This window comes from Rattus rattus, chromosome X (assembly GCF_011064425.1).
Source record: "Rattus rattus isolate New Zealand chromosome X, Rrattus_CSIRO_v1, whole genome shotgun sequence".
NCBI classification, from domain to species: domain Eukaryota; kingdom Metazoa; phylum Chordata; class Mammalia; order Rodentia; family Muridae; genus Rattus; species Rattus rattus.
This window is the reverse complement of record NC_046172.1, coordinates 89,985,093-90,004,388: the sequence shown is the minus strand read 5'-3', so window position 1 is coordinate 90,004,388 and position 19,296 is coordinate 89,985,093. Positions and strand designations below refer to the sequence as shown.

Sequence of the window (19,296 nt, the reverse complement as noted above, 5' to 3'; positions counted from 1 at the left end):
TAAAACAAGAGCACTAAGGTCCTCCACTGTTCTTACTCTAGTAAAAATTTGTCCCCCTTTCAGGAGTGACAGAAACTATATCAAAGCACCTAATGCTGCTGGGTGCAAATGATCAACATATATACTCTTTATACTAAGGCCTTCAATAAGTACAAGTCTTAAAAGTAGTCAATAAAATGGATGCTAAAGGATGCTAGTGAGATCCAGTCACCCTCCTGGAAAAGAAAGAAAAATAGAAAGAAAGATGAAGTATGAATATTTAAATGTGCACAAAGGGAAGATACAAATTTTTAAATATAAAAGGAAAGAGAACCATTTCATAACAAAAGAAGAAGACTGTAGGCCTTCAAGTTCTTTAGTGTTGCAGTCTCATTTTTACATGTAAGAAATCAAGTAGGGTTTAGAAGGATGTAACCTAATAACCACACAACTGTATCCAAAAGGCCAAAGCAATTCCAAAATTCTCAGTCTGTAACCCGTTTCTACAATCATATGTTTTTGTTATACTATAATATTAATTCTTTCTTTATGCTTTATCAAACTCTTGGCATATTGAGGGTTTTTTAAAAAAACATTTCTTCTGATTACGAAAGTAAAATATATTCATACTAAGAAATCAGAGAATACAGAAAAACAAGGAAGAGGAAAATAACCTGTAATTTTCACCAACAATGTTAATAATATGGTGTTATTTTCTTTTTAAATGCCAAGATATCGTTAATTGCAGGCAGCATTTGTCTAAGCCACTTCCAGAGAGATCATAAAGGCACAACAAATTTTAGTACCATCATCTTTCAGAAAAGGTCAAAATGAATAGCGTTAACTGAAAGTCACAGATTGGTACCTGATTGTTCAAGTGTTAAAACCAAGTCATTCACAATTAGATTCTGAACCGAAGAGCCTCCAATTACATCTGGTTTCCCACTGCTCAGCATGAATCACCAGACTTTGTTTAGCTAAGAAATCAATATTGTCGTTAGTCTATTGGCAAATGCAAGCAGTACCACATACCAGGATGCATAGAAGGCCATATACAGCTGAAAAATGACAGAACGGGCCAGGGACTAGAAACAAAAGACTCTCATGCAGAGCTCCAAAGTGGGTAGAGTAGGGGAAAGTGTAGCAACTCTGTACTGTTAATATTCTTGCCAAAACCACCACCACCACCACCAACAATAACAACAAACCCAGGAACAAACAAGCACAAAAATACCCATACATTTGGTAATAATGAACAATATATATGGGAGGATAATTACCATACTGTTTCTGTGGCTCCAAGCTAATGGTGTATATACCTTTTCAGTTTGTATACAGTACTTCACTAAAATATACATATATAATAAATGCGCATATATTATATATCATTATACATTAGTATATTATATGTACATATATTTATTATATATGCAGATAAAAATTCTCATATTCTTTTTTCCAGTGCTGAATCTCCAACTCAGTGCCAAACCTCTCTGAAAATACGTGGCACCCTATCAAAGTTTGGAAAAACTCCAGGACCATTTTACTGTTGGGAAGAAAGACAGAATCCTATTTTTTTTTCAAAGCTACTTCAACTGATGATGTACAACTGGGAGAAAGTCTCTACTGTAAAAAAAAAAAAGATATCACCTATAGGAATCATGAAAGAAAGAAGTGCAGCACAAATGCTGATGAAATCCATCAAAGGGGGTTAAGAAGATAGTTCAGTAGGTAGAATGCTTGGCAAGCATGCAAGAAGCCTCAGCTTTCATCCTCTGTACCACAGAAACTGAGCTTGGTTTACACACACACACACACACACACACACACCCTCAGCACTCCGGTTGTGGGCTACATAGTATGTTGGAAGCTAGATGGGAATACACAATATCCTGACTCGGAAAAAAATTCTTCCAAAAGAACAAAGCCACAATAGACAATGCATATGGGGTAGGCTACCTTAGAACTATTGAGTATATATTTACGTAAACATCAATGGAGAGAGCATGTTTTTGTTAACTGATATTAACTGATGCAAATCACACTGCTCCCCAGCCAACTGTTGCACTTCTTTTCTGCTAGCTAATGGGATACAGGTTCAATTCCAGTCCCTAGTCAAGTGACATAACCTTCAACTATGAGAGAACTCCTTTTTTTTTTTTTTTAATTCTTTTTTTTTTTTTCCGGAGCTGGGGGCCGAACCCAGGGCCTTGCGCTTCCTAGGCAAGCACTCTACCACTGAGCCAAATCCCCCCCCCCCCTTTTTTTTTTCACATAAAGGAAAACATTTCATTGAAGTTGGCTTACAGTTCCATCATGGTGGGAAACGCAGTGGTACGCAGGCAGACACGGTGCCAGAGAAGAAGCTGAGAGACAAAGAACTCATAATTAAAAGCATTGGGTTTTGATACAAGGCTGTGGTGTACACAATATATATGTACAATTTAAAAATAATTCCACAAGAAGACTAAAGAGTCAACTAACCTGGGCCCCTAGAGGCTCCCAGAAGTGGAACACCAACCAAAGAGCATTAATAAAGCCCCTGGCTTATATGTCACAGATGTGTAGCTTGGTCTTCATGTGTTTCCTGAACAACTGGAGTGGGGACTATCCTAAAAGCTGTTGCCTGTCTGTGTATCCTGCTCCCCTAACTGGCTGCCCTGGCTGCCGTTAGTGAGTGAGGATGTGCATAGTTCTGCAGTGACGTGATGTGCCAGGGTGGGATGGTACCCAAGGGGGGGACCTCCTCCTTATTAGAGGAGAAGGGGAGGAATTGGGGGGGAGGAGTTATGGGGTAGGGATTGGCAGGAGGGGGACTACAACTGGGGCATAAAGTGAATAAGTAAATTGATGGAAAAAAAAAGAAAAAATAGATATGTAAACCAACAATAACAATAATAATAGTATATACTTAGAAAAACTTACTAAATCACTAAATATAAAAAATGGGTTTTTCTACAAATTTTAATGCCATTAATTTTTTCTAAATATTACTACCATGACATTAATTATGAAAAATTTACTACAATGATAAAAGTAAAATATGATATACTTACACATGGAGAAACAGACAAGAAAGATGGTGTTTACTTCTGTGCTTTGGAATGAGTAGCATTTTTTTATATCTTACCTATACTTAGCTGTATAATCAGAAAATAAGAACGAAAATGTATGTTCGTACTGTATACAGTACACTCCTATATTGAAGCTTGATGGTTTTAATCACATTTTTATCATTTTATAAGTGCAACAAAAATGGTAAGAAGATAGAGAGCCTAGATATTAAATGTGATAGTATATTCATGATAATCCATATTTTCCAGAGACAGAGGAGGAATAAAACATTTATCTGCATAGAAAATAATGTACTGATCTAGCTGTATTTTCTTTCTTTAAAGTGGATTTATTTTATGCTGGGAAATTCAAAGTTGAACATGTTCGATGGAAGCGTTTTAATTGGAGACGCAAATTGAAGGCTGGCATAGTTTTTTAAGCATCTAAAAATAGCACAGGGAAAGCACAATGTAAAAATTCTAAAATTCATTTGTCATGATTTCCTTGTTACCCAGGTCATTTTGCTTAAAAAAAAAACACAGCATTTTGTCACTATTTGGTCCCTATAGAAAGTAAGGAGTCTACAATTTGAAATATTTCTATCCTTTTATCATATATTCTCTATCCTATGAAATCCTAAATCCTTCACAGAATATGGCATTTACTCTATTTTGTACATTCAGACAACACACATCTCTCTCTCTCTCTCTCTCTCTCTCTCTCTCTCTCTCTCTCTCTCTCTCTCACACACACACACACACACACACACACACACACACACACACACACACACACACACACAGAGTTACTAATGCTCAATAAAAATGCAGCCCCGTTTCCAGGCCTGAGGTACCTTTCTAGTAGATCTTATGACCCTCCAGCATTTGACTTCTTAGATGCTGAGGGCCTTTAAAAAGGATTTCTAAAGCACACCCAGAAGAAAGGCTCCTATGAGGAATCTAAAAATTAAAACATGAAGATGACTACCATCTAGCCTGAAGGAAAAATACATCAACAAATAACAACCAGCAAAAGGCAGAAAGTATGAAAAGAGATTAAAGTGAGGTTTAACCTATACGGTATTTTGTTTCAGGTGTGAACTGTAGGGGAGGGGGGCTGTATGGAAATACCACAAATGAACCTCATAAATGTGTGCAATTAGTGGGCAATAATTAAAATTGAAACTGGCATGGGCAAAGTCTTCATGTCCAAGACTTAAGACTGAAGAGGCAGAAGAAGCAAGGGGATCACAGTAAGTTCGAAGCCAACCTAGCCTACACACACACACACACACACACACACACACACACATATATATATATATATATACACATATATATATATATATGGAAGAGAGAGAGAGAGAGAGAGAGAGAGAGAGGAGGTGTGAGAGTGTTTCAGGCCAGTCAGGCCTACGTAGTGAGACCCTGTTTCAAATAAATAAACAAGAACTAAACATTTTTAAAGAAAAAAAAAAGGACCTTAAAGGATATGGAAGTATTTGTGCTGAAATCTGAAGGATGAATGGGTTTCTGACCAGCAGAGTTAGGAGAATGCACTGGCACCAGCAGAAGTACACTCAAATAGCACGTTAACAATGAGCTTGCTACACAGCTGGGCAGTGGTGGCTCAGACCTTTAATCCCACTCAGAAGGAAGAGGCAGGCGGATCTCTGTGAGTTTAAGGCCAGCCTTGTCTACGCAGTGAGTTCCAGGACAGCCATGAGTTCCAGGACAGCCAAGGGTACACAGAGAAACCCCATCTAGAAAAATCAAGCCTAATGACTGGAGTTGGATCCCCAGATCCTGGGATGAAGGAGAGAATTTACCCTATGGCATGTACACTACACGCTCCCAACAATTAAAAAACTATGAAAAATGGACATTCAAGCAAATGATACTAAGAAAGGACAGCTAGGAGTGAAGAGGGGTAGAAAGTTTTCGAATGACTTTGGGACCAATTAAGTTAAGTACGTTATGTTGAGCAAGGTATTTTAAAATGTATAGGTAACAACGGCATTTACATGATCAGAGCTGTGCTCCCGTAGCAACATGGAAGGACTGTGTGCAGGAAGAAAATGACTGGAGACAAGGAGACCAATCAGGAAGCTAGCTGCTGTTCTCCAAGAGAAGACACAGGAACTGAAAGCAGGGTATTAATTATCACAAGAGAGAAGGGGACTGTGTGACAGTATTTAAAGTGATAGCATCAACTGGATGCTGCAGCTGTTAGACTAGAAGGGGGGAGCTGTGAGGCACAGGGTGCAATGGAAACGAGCTATGAAGGACATTCTGGAAACAGATTTAGCAGTGGTATTTCGAGTTGGTAAATCATCACCACCCAATGCTTTAATCAACTTATTCTAACTCATTCATGAAGTAAAGAAAAAAGAGTCAAGAAGTGATTGGAATGGTGACATGTCAGTTCAGAAAGCATAGTTCAGGGTCAGGCTTGGTGGCCCAGGCCTTTAATTTCAGCACTGGGGAGGGAGAGGTGGGCAGATCTCAATGAGTTTGAGGCCAGCCTGGTCTACATAGTGAGACAGCTCAAGCCAACGGTATTTCAAGGTTCTTTGAGAATGGAAAAGGAAAAGATTGGTAGCTTGATGGAAAAGAAGCTATTAAAGAAGAGAATGTCAAAGCTAGAAAGATCAAAAGAGTTTTTCCTTGTTAAAAAAAAAAATTCTATCAGTCTATTCTATGCCTAGAGGGTTTAAATTAAGATTTTGAGTTATGCAGACTTTGAAGTATTGTAGGCTGCTCATTTTCAAATTTTGTTCTCTAAACATAAGACTCAATTTTCATTTTATAAAATACATTTAGCTAGCTTACTGGGATTAATAAGAACATTTTGTCAACAGTATCTCATTTAATCCTACAACCTCAGGAGGCTTTTTTTTAAATGCCTATCTTGCATACAGGAGAATTCACAGAAGTAAAGTAAGAGCCCTAGAGATTAAAAATAGTAAGTGGTAGGTCCCATTCTATTAACTCATCTACTATATTACCATTCAATAAAGTATACAAGCAACTTTTACATACCAACTGTATTTGATGAAAGAACAACCAATCATTAATTTACACTATTTTGGTCATTCACTTTTTAAAAAAACGAAGCCCTCAGAAACAATGCTTCTCCTGTCACCTTTTTGCATGTGTTTCAAGTACTTGTACATGTGTCATAGACGATGACCGCTGTAGCTCTGCATGGGTCCTTCAATAAATTCATGCTTACCCCTATTGACGCAAGGAAAATTGTACCAGCAAGTACACAGATCATTTCAACCCGTAGGCTGTGCTCAATTAGACAGCAGGCATGACTTCGGCCCATCTGCTTGATCCGAGAAAGAACAGTTTAAGTTGTGTAATTGAGAAAGCATTCTTAACATACTTCATTATGAAAATCGACATTTTAGATGGCTGCAGTGCTTACTCTAAATTTTGGCTGCTTCTCATCTGATTTTCTATTTGAAGTGATTCTGAATAGTTAAACTTTGCTATCAAATTTGCTCTCGCAATTCTCTTGTCAGTTTCTGGATCAGTTTGGTTGAAACCAGGATGTGTGCGCGCCTCTGTGTGTGTGTGTGTGTGCGCATGTGCGCATGTGTATGTACATTCGCGTGCATGCGTGCACACGTGTGTGTGTGTGTGTGTGTGTGTGTGTGTGTGTGTGTGTGTGTATTCAGGCATTCCACAGAGAGCTATTAGTTCATATGTATCCTTTGTAATGCCTTATTTTAGTGAGGCTGGCTTTTCTGAATAGTTGGCAATCAAAGTAAAATACAGACATAATTTTCACAAGTTGATACTAGACTACATTTTTTGTGTTTGTATGATTTTTATTTTTTGAGACAGGGTTTCTCTGTGTAGCCCTCACTGATCCTGAACTCAGAGATAACAGATCCACCTGCCTCTGTGTAGCTTCATTTTCCTAAATGATTGCTCAATGTTATAAAATTTCTCCTAAATGGAATGAATGAATGAATGAATGAATGAATGAATGAATAAATAAATAAATAAATAAATAAATAAATAAATGTTCTGCTAAGCATGACGGCCTGTCCTCTCAGCCCTTTTGTAGCTGAAGTAGTAGGATTATGAGTTTCCAAGGCCAGCCTGAAGTCACTGGATTACAGAGTGAGTTGGACGCCTCTCTGAGCTATCCAATAAGATCTTGCCTCCAAAACAAGTAAACAAAAACAAAAACCTGAAAGCAATGGCTTAAAACCACTTATTTCAATCACTTGAAACAATGGGTATTAAAGATTTTACCCTCTGGTAGGGGACAGCATAGGTATTCTTCTGTTCAAATGATTCATGTGTCACCCCTGCAAGAGTCCATGACGACTGTGTAAACAAAGAAGGCAGCAATGGCTTTTCACATTTGGTGGTCCCATTCAATCCATAATGAATTAAAACTTAAACCTCCATCCTGCTTCCCCACTACTATGATCCAAGACATTTTATTTAACCAGATATTTAAAAGGAAGCCCCGGATTTATTCTCAGGAGAGAAAAATGCAAATAGCCCAATACTTTCCAAATACTCAATGGCAAACGTGAGTAAAGTGGTTTCTCGCTATGCTGAAAAGTAGTCTCTCTAGGAGTTCTAGAGAGCATTGTCATTTTATGTCTCAAAAATAATGTTAGCTTTTGGGGTGGTTCACATAACAGCAGTATGGTTTGTGCCATCAATTTGGGTAATAAAAAGCTTCCAAAGTATCCAAGTATCTTTCAGTGCACTTGTGACTTTCTTTATTCCTTTATGAGATCCTGAAATGCAACAGACCTAATTACATTTTCAGGACATCCATGTCTTCAAATTGGTAACTGGAAAACCATACATTTGTACATTCACTTTTCACTTCCTCTTATGCACATTAATCTATTACGCAACTAGCATTTATGGGTGTTCATCGTCAGCTACCTGGCTTATATGTTATTTTTAGTAACCATCGCAACATAAATATCACCTTCATTTACAAATCGGGAAGCCAAGACTCAATAAGGTTAAATAACCTGCCCAAGGTCACGAAGGTATTGCGTGTTAAATCCAGAACTGGATGGTCAATCTTGACTTCAATGTCTGTTTTTCCTACTACACCGTAGTGCCTGTTAATAAATAATGATGGGTATATTAAAAGCCTAGCACATAGTAGGAGCTCACCAAAAGTTAATTTTGTCTCCTAAAACTACCAGATAAATATCCTTAACACAAGTCCAGTAGTTTAACCTGTCATTCTCTAAAGAAAACCTATTATTCAACTGGGAATCATTCATGCAAATGAATCTCATTTGGAGAAGACTAAGTCAAATCCTTGTAAAATCAGATAGCCAAATAAAGACTTTAAATTTTCCTAAGCCTCGTTATTCAACTTGAGTAGCCTTTAAAATGCAATTGCATTCTAATCAATGTATTATCATCCAGGAAAGATAGTTTGCTCCCTTAATCAATATACTCAATCTAAGAACTGCAGCATTTTAGAGCTGATCCTGCCCATAGTATTCTCTTATCTTGGCTATATCTGTGCATGCTCTGCCAACTCGATGCCCACCCCTCGATGCCTACACTACCATTTGATGTGTAACTTGTACAAGGTCGTCTGAGCAAAGCAAGGGGGCTCAGAGGAACTCCAATCTCTGGGGTTCTGGTTCAGTGCTCTCTCTATTATGCCACGAAACCCCTCACTCAAGGCAAGAGCTCTCCAGGCAGGGCCAGTGGTACTACTGCAAGCAAAAGAACACACATTCTCATGCAGTTGAATAACTAAATTCCTTCCTTCAGAGACTCCTAAAGGAGCCTCTATATCTGCTAACCTTTAGTTACACTGCCCTAGACTCCTGAAGGTTTGATTTCATTTTACCCTAGAGGCAAACCTGTGGATAATGGGTTTCTTATTATCCCAGACTCATTTGACTGATGAGAGTACCAAGACTCAGAGTTCAGATAAGTTGCCCAAGGTCACAGGACTAGTAAGCACCAGGAGCAGAAATTTGAATCAAGGTCTGACTTTAGGCCCAGCTCTTAACAGTCATGAAATAGTGTTATTAGTCTCTTCCCTTCTCTCTCCTGTTTTTTCCCCCCACTTTGTCCTTCAGGCCCTAAGATCACAAACCACAAAAAACAGGTTTCTGGAAGGGCAATGAAAGGAGTAAAATAGCCACCCTACCATGTCCACACATTTCTGAAGTACCTGCAAGACTTTTTTCCAAAGTCTGGGCCTTTATTTTTATTTTTATTTTTTTTTCAGTAACATTAATCACCTGCTTTGGAACTCAAGAAGCTAAATCAGGTTTGTCAAGAGGCAAACAAAAGCACTGATAACAAGAACTACTTGGGATCCAAGACCACTGGGCAGAGAACTCCTAAGCTAAAGTTTCCACAAAAATTACAATGAGGTTAACTGAGTACTGTAACATAATCTTGTACTTGATTCAGAGGAAATGTGAAGAGAAACCCAGAGAGGAAAAAAATCCGTTTTTATACTGCAAAGCGATTCCCAGGCAATGTTCTCTCTCATAGTTTAAAAGCCAATGTCCACCCTCCCACACCCATAATCCTAGGAAAGCACCCTTGTGAAACACCAGGAAAAGAAGCAAAAGCCCCCCTACTGTACCAGCCTCTGTGACCCCCTCCCCCCGTTGGTCTTACCCTCTTCCACCAGAGACAAATTAAATTCTGAAGAATTCTTTTGCACCCAACCCCCACACCTGGCGACTCTCCGGAGGACCCTGCTCTACTTAGTGGGGGCAAAAAGGGGCACCCGTCTTCTTTCCAAACAAGGGGATAGGGAAAGGCAAGCGGGGAGGGAAACCGGGGAAGCTGGTCACTGTAGAGGTTTGAAGAGCTGTAAATTAGTAGCTGCACTCACCCGGGTGAGACATGGGAATGACCTCATTGCGGGTCCCGGGGAAGTTAAAGATGACGGCTCCAGAAGCCCCTCTCTCATAAGCCAGATGGATCTTGTCCGCGAAGGTGCAGCCTCCGCCGCGTTGGATGAGGGCCAACCAAGATACTTGCACCGTGCTCCCCCAAACAGTGGGCACCGTGAAATTGGTGTGCGGGTTACAGGCGTTGAGCGCCCCGGGCCCGTCGGGCGGTACCAGGACCCCGGAGACGGGCTCCAGTGGCGAGTCCTGGCCGTACACGCCCTCCTCGCTCAGCTCCCACACCGTGCGGTTCACTCCGGGGTGCGGAACCCGCCAGGACACGTTGAGGTACGCGGTCCACACAGCTTCGGCTCCCCGGGAACCGGGCGCGTGCGGACTCAGAGCTAGAAGGAAGCACCAAGCCAGCAGCCGGGCAGCTCCGCAGCCGCCGCGGCAGTAGACCCCGATCCCGGGAGGCGGCCCCATGGCGTGCACTCGGCGCGAGACCCGGGCCAGGACTAGGTGCGAACCAGGTGGGGAGCTGGCGGCTAGCAGCGGGCGCGGGGCCAGAGAGGTCGCAGGCTGCCCGGCCGACCGGCACGCAGCGTCAGCGACCAGGCTACTGCAGACGCAGCTCCGGCAAGCAAGCACTAGGGATGCTCGCTCGCGACTGCCGCGGCCTCGTCGGGCTCTGGGACGCTCGCGCGAAGCTCCGCCCAGCCGGCTGGGGGTAGAGGTGGCTGGGAGAGTGAGCCAGCCAGAGAGCGAACAGGAGAGGAAAGGACACTGCGGGATCCGCCTCTTAAAAGGGTCACTGGGTGGGAAAACCTTACTCAAGAGACTCTCTGGCCAGCCAGGTGTGTCCTGTCCTTTTTAGGAAGAATACTTGGCCAGAGAAGGTGGGGAATGCGCCAGTTTACAAGCTTTCAGTTCCTCGTCCGATTGGTTTAGGTTTTGAAAGGCACACATTCCCTCTCCTTTGCCTGAAGGGGAGTTTGGGCTTTGTGTCAGGAGACTGGGAAAGTACTTCTGAAAAGCTGCAGGTCCAAAGGGTGTGAGTTCTAAGTAGGTCCTTAGTGCTAGGGTTAGATGCTTCCTGTCTCCCCCCCCCCCCGGGAAGGACAAGCAAAGCACGTCCTCATTACTCCCTTTATTTAATTAATTTCTTAGCGGCCCCAAACAGCACGTTTCTCTTCCCTGATCTCAGAGCGTGCTGTACGTGTCAGAGTGTCTTTCCTACAGTTACCCGAGGCTAGCACACTGCACCAGATGCCTCTTGCAAGCAATCATGATAACCACAAAAGAATTAACAGCTCCATACATCTCAAAGCCAAGCCCCTCTTTTTTTCACCTTCCACAAATTAGGTTTGACCTAAGTGATATTCCAGCAAGATTCATGATCTTAATTACCTTTCTTCTCTTGAACCAACTAGAATGAGGCCGGCCCACCTGGACAATTCACCCAAGTCACTGTTAGTTTATGAGTTAGTTATAGTTCAGCATACATTTCAGTCAATACTGTCAACGACCACATTTACTGGATTTTCAAAATTGTGCATGTAACTAAACTGAATTAATATACCAGGTGACAGCCAGTTCAGAATTTATTTATGATTTTGATTTTTAGACAGGGTTTCCTTATGTAGTCCTGACCAGCATGGAGCCAACTATGTAAATTAGTACCATATGCATACATTAGGGCAATCCTCTTGCTTAGTTGAGATTACAGTTAAAGACATGTGCTACCAGGCCCAACTTCTGAACAGTTTTTAACCTTTAGAATTTATTCCTCTGTGCCTCGATTTGTTTATAAATTGTAAAATGGGAATGATAACATTGAACGCATGGAGTTGGTCAGACAGACGGTTAAAAGTTTTCCTATAAAACACTCAGGATCCTGTTTAGCTGAGTATGAAAATTATGTTAAATATTGTTACTCTACAAGTTCAGGGGCACAGGAGTTCTACAATATCAATGTTGTTACCTTGGAGTAATAACCAGAGACCATGCTGTTTATGAATTCGGTCTTAGCTACTTTTTTGGTTCAGTCTAATTTCCAGCACAACATTTCCAATCACTCTCTTCTCTAAATCCTTGGCCCAGCATTTACTTAATAGTATTTCCCAAGATTAAGCGTACGTTTATTCTATTCTTGATACTCTTAAGACCCCAGAAAAACCTAGAGGAAAATTAACACCATCTATCAAACACCAGCTAAAATACAATTGGATATTCTGTGAAACATGAACCTTGAGTGTTAAAAGCAACTTTAGGAGCCACTTGGGGGTAGGTATGGGACCAGTGGAAAAATATCCAGCCCCCAATGTCAATGAATTTAACCTTTAAGATTTAAAATACTACCCCCTAAAAAAAGCCAGAGTAGTATCAGCCATGTAGTAGATTAGTATAATACCAGAAATCATCTGAGTTTGTTCATGGAGAACAATCAAAGCACAATTAAACAATGTTAGTTGAATGAAAATCAACTGTATTGTTCTTTGAAGAGAATGTGATCAAAAGAAAGGGGGTATTTTATAAGATGTCTACCAAAATAAGTATAGGGAGATATTTATTTCATTTCCTCCATTTATTATTTCTTACATATTTCCTCACATGTCCTATATACTATGAACTAAATGTAAGTCAAATAAAATATCAACTATGCTTTCTAAAAGCTCAAGAATTCACTTCAAAGGATAAGAAGTGATCACTGCATTACTGACTAGTGTATGCATATGGTACTGTCTCTCCAAAGGAGGTTATACAGCACAGGCAGGTAGTAGACAACAGAGAAGAGTTCCCTGTGCTGAGCTAAAGAGGATTAGTCTTTATAGGCAAAGAGCAACACAAGAGAAGACATGGGGACCTGACCTAGAAGTGCGAGAAACCTGTAATCATAGCAGGCCTTCTAAGTGCAAAATGGTTGAAACTTGAAGTCTGAAAGGAAGGTAATACAGAGAAGATTAGGGGTCTGAGAATGAAGTGCAGTAATAGAAAACTTGACTAACACATGTGAGGTTCTGGGTCCATCCCCAACACGACAAAATAAGTAATAAAAATAAAAGATTAAATACAAGTGTCATATAAAGGCCAGACCTTCAGAGTTTCTGGGAGGGAAGCTAGTTAGTATCTGGACCTTATCCAAAACTGTAATATAATCAGGATTTAAACAGAGAGTAATATCAGATCTGCAATTTAGAAATCACTTTGGCTTTTCCGTGGATAATAGATTGGAAGGAACAAGAGTAGTATTGGGGATCTGAGGAAGATTTTTGGCAATACTCCAAGTGATAAGTGAAGGTAACCTGGACTAGATAGGCAGTATATTTGAGCAGATGTGGGCAGGATGGGGATTCATGGTGAAGGCCAAATCAACAGCACTTATTTTGGGGGATGCTATAGAGGGAGGAATGGAATTGAGTCTAAAGACTGGATTCATTCAGGCAGGGAGTACAGGAAGAGGCCTAAAAATGTGTACAATTGATAAGCAAAAAAGAGATAAGTTCACTTTAGACATGTTGATTTGAGCTGTGCGTACTAGAACTAGGTAGAAGTGTGTAGTAGGTCATTGGCTTTTCCTATTATTGGACACTTTTTAATATAAGTTACTGAAGAGGCAGAGGCATATAAAGAACATTCTGGTTCTCAATTAAGTCAAGGTTTAGCAGGAGAGTCAGAGAGATAGGCAGGTAATAAGCATATATAATAATGAGCAGTATGATTTAGTAAAGCATAGGTATTACCTAAGCAAAGAGGGTAAAGATGATATTCAGGCACAAGTGATGGCATATGAGAATAGCAGAGAACAAGCAGGAAACTAACATTTAGGAGTTAGTTATGGCTAGGATATGTGCCAACAAGGGCGAGGCAGTGAAAATGAAACTAGTTGGGCTGGGGATTTAGCTCACTGGTAGAGCGCTTACCTAGGAAGCGCAAGGCCCTGGGTTCGGTCCCCAGCTCCGAAAAAAAAAAAAGAACAACAACAAAAAAAAGATGAAACTAGTTAAGTAGATGGAATGTTAAGAGTTTAAAACATGCAGAATCATACATATATCACATATAAGTACACACATAAAGCACATTTGACAACATGATTAAGGATTGTTACATCTAGATGATGGGCATAGAGATATTAAATTGATTTTTTAAACTTTTCTGTATATTTTATATTTTGTAATTAGTGGGTTTAGGTTGCGAATTTTAAACTGTCTTTTCATATGTATGTTTATTTTGCCTGAATGTATACGTATGTATTATGTGAGTGCATGGTACTTATGGAGGTCAGAAGATGGCATTGGATCCTCTGGAACCAGGGTTACAGGCAGTTGTAAGCTGCCACAAGAGCACTGGAACTTGAACCCACCTCCTTTGGAAGAGCTCTTAACCACTGAACCATTTTTTCTATTCTCTAAGTCGTGGATTTATATTGAAGCTAGTGGAACAGATGAATAATACAACAAATCTCGGTTTAAAAAAATATCCAGATTGTCTTGAAAGCAAGACTGGTGAAACAGAGACTGGTGAGGAAGCTAACATCATCAGATCTCTTTTGTCGGTCTATCCCAATTATGAAATGGAGACATTAGGCTACCATAGCTTGATGACGTGAACCATTAAGCATCCCCTTGCTCTGAGTCCCTCCTCACCAAGCAACCTTCTTATTATCATTTAGCTTCTCATGTAAATGTGCCTACAGGGAGATAATGTACTCATCAGCAAACAGTAGTATCAGGTCCATTTGGAGGTTATACTTCTCATTATAAATTAATCAATTGGCATTCTGGCTTACATATTGGTCTCCTGTGAATTTGGTTAACTCTGAGTCAGTCCCCAGGAGGCCATCGTCTGGTTACACTACCAGTTAAAACCCGAGACCCAGATTGTCTATCCTGATTGCATCAACTGTCTTTCCATGATGAGTAACTCGCTGGCTGTCCCTACCTTATCCCCATGTCTTACTGCAGAATATTTTCACACTACAAGAGCTGCCCACTAGTAAGAGTTAAATCTGCTGTTGATCAGGCACATCACCATTGTCAGGGAGTTGACTAGAAATGCTAGCACCCACTTCTGCTTGAGAACTTCAAGTACCAGATCTCACTCCTTCACAAAGCATCACACCCTGAGTAAGACTACACTTTCCCTGTTGGAAAGTTCCTGTTAATGTAATTCAATTCTTTCCCTCCCACTTCCCCACTCTTCTTCTGATTCTGGGCCTTCAGAATCCTTGGCCATATCCCTATTCAACTAGGGTCTTCGCTCTCAGGAATGGCCCTGAACCAGATCTCACCTGATTCCTGACAACTGAGTTGATGAATCCTAAGAATATTGTCTCAGAGTGCTACTCTCTTTAAGGTTAATAACAGTCACTCAACTACTGTCCTTTAAACACTTACTCGATGTTTTACATGCACATCTCCATTTCGTTAATCTCCATATTTTTAAGCAAACAGGAAACAGGCTCAAAATTAGCAGCCAGCCTAAAGTCATAGTTAAACAGAAGCAGAATTCCAATGCAGTTCTGACTATAAGTATTAATAGCTGATAGTGACTCACACCATTCTTCTGTAGAGTGGCATGCACACTGAAACTTTTGTATGCTAAAGAAAGTTTAAGGAATATTTTGCATATGCATTTCAGGCACTGTCCCCATTGAGGGAGGGAATACTTTCTGAGCCAAGAGCCTTTTTGTATTCTTCACATCCTACCACAAAGATGAACCCTGCCAAATGCTTCTATCAACAGCAACAAATGAAACAGCCCTGAGCAGGCACTATCAAATGATGAACTGATAAACGGAGCAGCGTCCTTCAGGAGCAGCAGTGTGTTATCACTCTGAAAGATTACATTTCCTGTCACCTGGAGTACCTACAGAGGCATAGAGATGCTTCAGAATCACTATGAGGGTCTCCACATTCAGTTGTACAAGCGCACTCACATGCGAGGATAGAAATGAGGACTTTGATACACGCTTAGAATGGGTTCCCTCAGTGAGGAGAATTAGCATAGCAAGGATACTTTGTTGTAGGATATTACAGAGAACATGAACTGAATTGCATCTGCTTGACTTCCCCCACAGGATCAAATCACATATCGTGAGTTTAGGGAGGTAATTAAGGGATTCCAGATTACTGGAGAGTTTTTGCCCCCCCCCGTGGAGAAGAAGAGCTCAAGGCAACTGGGAGTGACTTAAAGGGATAGTCGGGAAGAGAAGGTGCTGGGAAGAGAAGGTGCTGAAAGGAACTGTGGAGATGGGGGATTTTTCTCCTTCACTGTGCTCTTGGATGAATCTATTAGGGAAGCCCATATTGTATTCTATAGTTCCTTTTTGAGTTTCTAGAGAATTGAAGATTCCAAAGGAATTAATTTCTCTCTCTCTCTCTCTCTCTCTCTCTCTCTCTCTCTCTCTCTCTCTCTCTCTCTGTGTGTGTGTGTGTGTGTGTGTAGTGTGTTATTGATAGGAAAAAAGAAAACTTGGGTAAAATTGTACCCTTCAAAAATGACCATATATTTGACATTTATCTTCGATCTAGTCATTCAATCCTGATATGCCACTCCATAGTCTAGATCCATAGAAACTCATTTCAATCTCTACCTTATTTTTAATGTTGAAGTTGACTGGTTGTATGACACCAGAAATTCTAGTTCTTTCTCAACCAAACAGTAGGTATATTAATGATAAATTGAATAGATTTTTTTGAGCCACTTACTATTTCATTAGATTATAGCATAACAATTCCTATAGTGCAGTTAAATTCAGCTTCACTGAGAAGTGCATAATTAGGAAATTTCATCATTTTGTGGACATACACTTCCATAAACCTCTATTGAGTAGCCCATTACACATGTACAGTACATGATGCAGCCTAGTGTCCTAGACTATAAACCTGAATAGCTCACTATTCAGCTGAGCCCATTATAAGGAGGCCAGTTATAAACAGTCAGAAATATTGTGTATATGCAAAAACATCAAGGGACAAAAAGATAAAAGAAAAATGTGGTATTAGCTATTTTAAATGGTATGTCTATATGCAGCAATGATCATGAATGGAGTTTACCAGTCTCTTACCAGAATTTATAAACACTGTATACTTAGGCAACACTAAGTTAATAAAATTATTTTTTTTCCTTCAATAGTGAATTAGTCTTGTATTACATTGATACCAGTGTTGTCCCCCCACCCCCATTATTTCTCCCAAAGAGACTTCTGTTCTGAGAAATTAAAGGACTCTGAGAGCAGATCACAAATTCAGGACAGAAAAACTCCAGTATGCAGTCAGAGACTGTATTGTTGGTATCCAGACGTTGGACACTTTTTGCTCATGAGCGTTTGGAGATCATTCATATAAAAGACTATCTGTTCTTAGGAAAATGTTCACCAGCAAAGAAGCCTTTAAGAGGACAGAGAAATTTAGTTTTCTACTTTTTTCTGTGTAACAAATAATATATAAAACAACTTGAACTATTTGTTTAATAAATAAGTTGTTCTCAGCTTGTCTCATCTTTTTAGTTTATACATGTTTATATTTTAACTTTTTGAAATAATCATTAAAACACAAATTTTACAACCTCCCTCCCTCCCTCCCTCTGCCCCTTCCTCTTCCCTCCTTCTTTGCTCGCTTTCTTTCCTTCCTTCCTTCCTCCCTCTCTCTCTCCCCTTCCTTCCTTTTTTCTTTCTCTTTCTGTCTTTCTTTTCTTTTTTTTCCTTCCTCCCTTCCTCCCTTCCTTCCTCCCTTCCTTCCTCCCTTCCTTCCTTCCTTCCTTCCTTCCTTCCTTCCTTCCTTCCTTCCTTCCTCCCTTCCTTCCTTCCTTCCTTCCTTCCTCCCTTCCTCCCTCCCTTCCTTCCTCCCTTCCTCCCTTCCTCCCCTTCCTCCCTTCCTCCCTTCCTTCCTTCCTTCCTTCCTTCCTTCTTCCTTCCCTCCTTCCTCCTCCCTTCCTTCCTTCCTCCCCCTCCTTCCTCCCTCCCCTCCTTCCTTCCTTCCCTCTTCTTTCCTCCTTTCCTTCCCCCTTCTTTCCTTCCTTCCTTCCTCCTCCCTCCCTCCCTCCCTCCTCCCTCCCTTCCTCCTCCCTCCCTTCCTTCCTCCCTTCCTTCCTCCCCCCCTCCCTTCCTTCCTCCTTCCTTCCTCCCTTCCTCCCCCCCTCCCTCCCTTCCTTCCCTCCTCCTCCCCCTTCCTTCCTCCCTTCCTTCCTCCTCCCTCCTCCCTCCCTCCTCCCTCCCTTCCTTCTTTTCTTTCCTTCTTCTTTTGGAAAGTAGCTCTTGTTATGGGTTTCTGGCACGGACTCCTGTACACCACGCTACTCTCTAATGTGCTTCAGTTCCCGTCTCAGTCTTTCAAGTGTCAAGATGACATGCATGCACTACCACTATGCATGGTATTCTTTCTCTATATCTTTATTTTGTATGCCTTTTACACTTATTTATTATTATATTATTTTTACCTTTAAAACTTTTTACTAGCAATAGAGATACAAATGCTCGCACTGTCCTAGGCCTTCACAAAGTCAGGATCATCAAAATCCCTATCTCCCACTTCCCTGTACAGTCTTCAGGGAAGTAACCGGAAAAGGACTGTCATCCACTGTGATAACAAGGTCTTCTGGCATTTGTCTTAAAGACACTGCCTTAGGATCTTCTTGACTGTGCTACTTTTTATCCCAGAAATATGTCCAAGCTGTCTCTTGTTCATTTTTTTAAAGCACAGATTTGCCTTAAAAGAGGATGATACTTTGGGAGCATTTATATTTTTAAAATTCATTTGTTTTACTTTTTGAGATGATAATTATTTCTCCCTTCCCTTTCCTCCTCACAAACCCTTCCATATGCCCCTTCTTGCTCTCCTTCAAATTCACAGCCTCTTTTTGTATTAATTGTTTTACATACATATACAGATATATAGATGCATATACATTCCTAAATACATAAATACAGTCTGTTAGTCATTTGAGAGGTTATATATTTTCAAACATTTTAAGAAGCTATAGGATATTTACAACACTTTCTGATAAACATTTTACCAAACTTTCTTGAAATCTATTTTCTTCTCTTATATTTTCTTTTCCTCTTACATCTTCAGCTATGAACCCATTAGAGGACAGGGAGTTTTCCGTTTCATTTTAAACTTATCTATCACTGACCAAAATGTCATTATATGGCAAATGACTATACATCTAAATAGATATTTATGATTTTGTTAATGTGTAAGACATATAATAGAAGAGACATTCAGTGAATGGTATAGACCTGGTACTAACTCAGTAAATAAGGCCCAAGTAATTTAAAATGTGCCTGGGCAGCTGAAGAGATGGCAGTTAAGATCATGGACTACTCTTCTAGGGGTCCTGAATTCAATTCCCAGCATCCACATGGTGGCTCACAACCATCTGTAAATGGGATC

The 19,296-nt window shown here is 40.4% G+C and overlaps 1 protein-coding gene across 2 annotated transcripts in view; it reads right to left on the bottom strand.

Moving 5' to 3' along the window:
• Positions 1 to 19,296, bottom strand: part of LOC116888795 (E3 ubiquitin-protein ligase RNF128) — an 84,351-nt gene that overhangs the window by 31,753 nt on the left and 33,302 nt on the right. Inside the window, exon 1 of one of the 2 annotated variants that reach the window (XM_032890075.1) lies at positions 9,904 to 10,666. The exons of the other annotated variant lie outside the window; for it this stretch is intronic. Within the exon in view, the coding sequence (XP_032745966.1) occupies positions 9,904 to 10,387 (484 nt within the window). The 5' untranslated portion in view covers positions 10,388 to 10,666. Of the gene's footprint in view, positions 1 to 9,903; positions 10,667 to 19,296 lie in introns of those variants that run through there. 2 annotated transcript variants of the gene reach the window in all.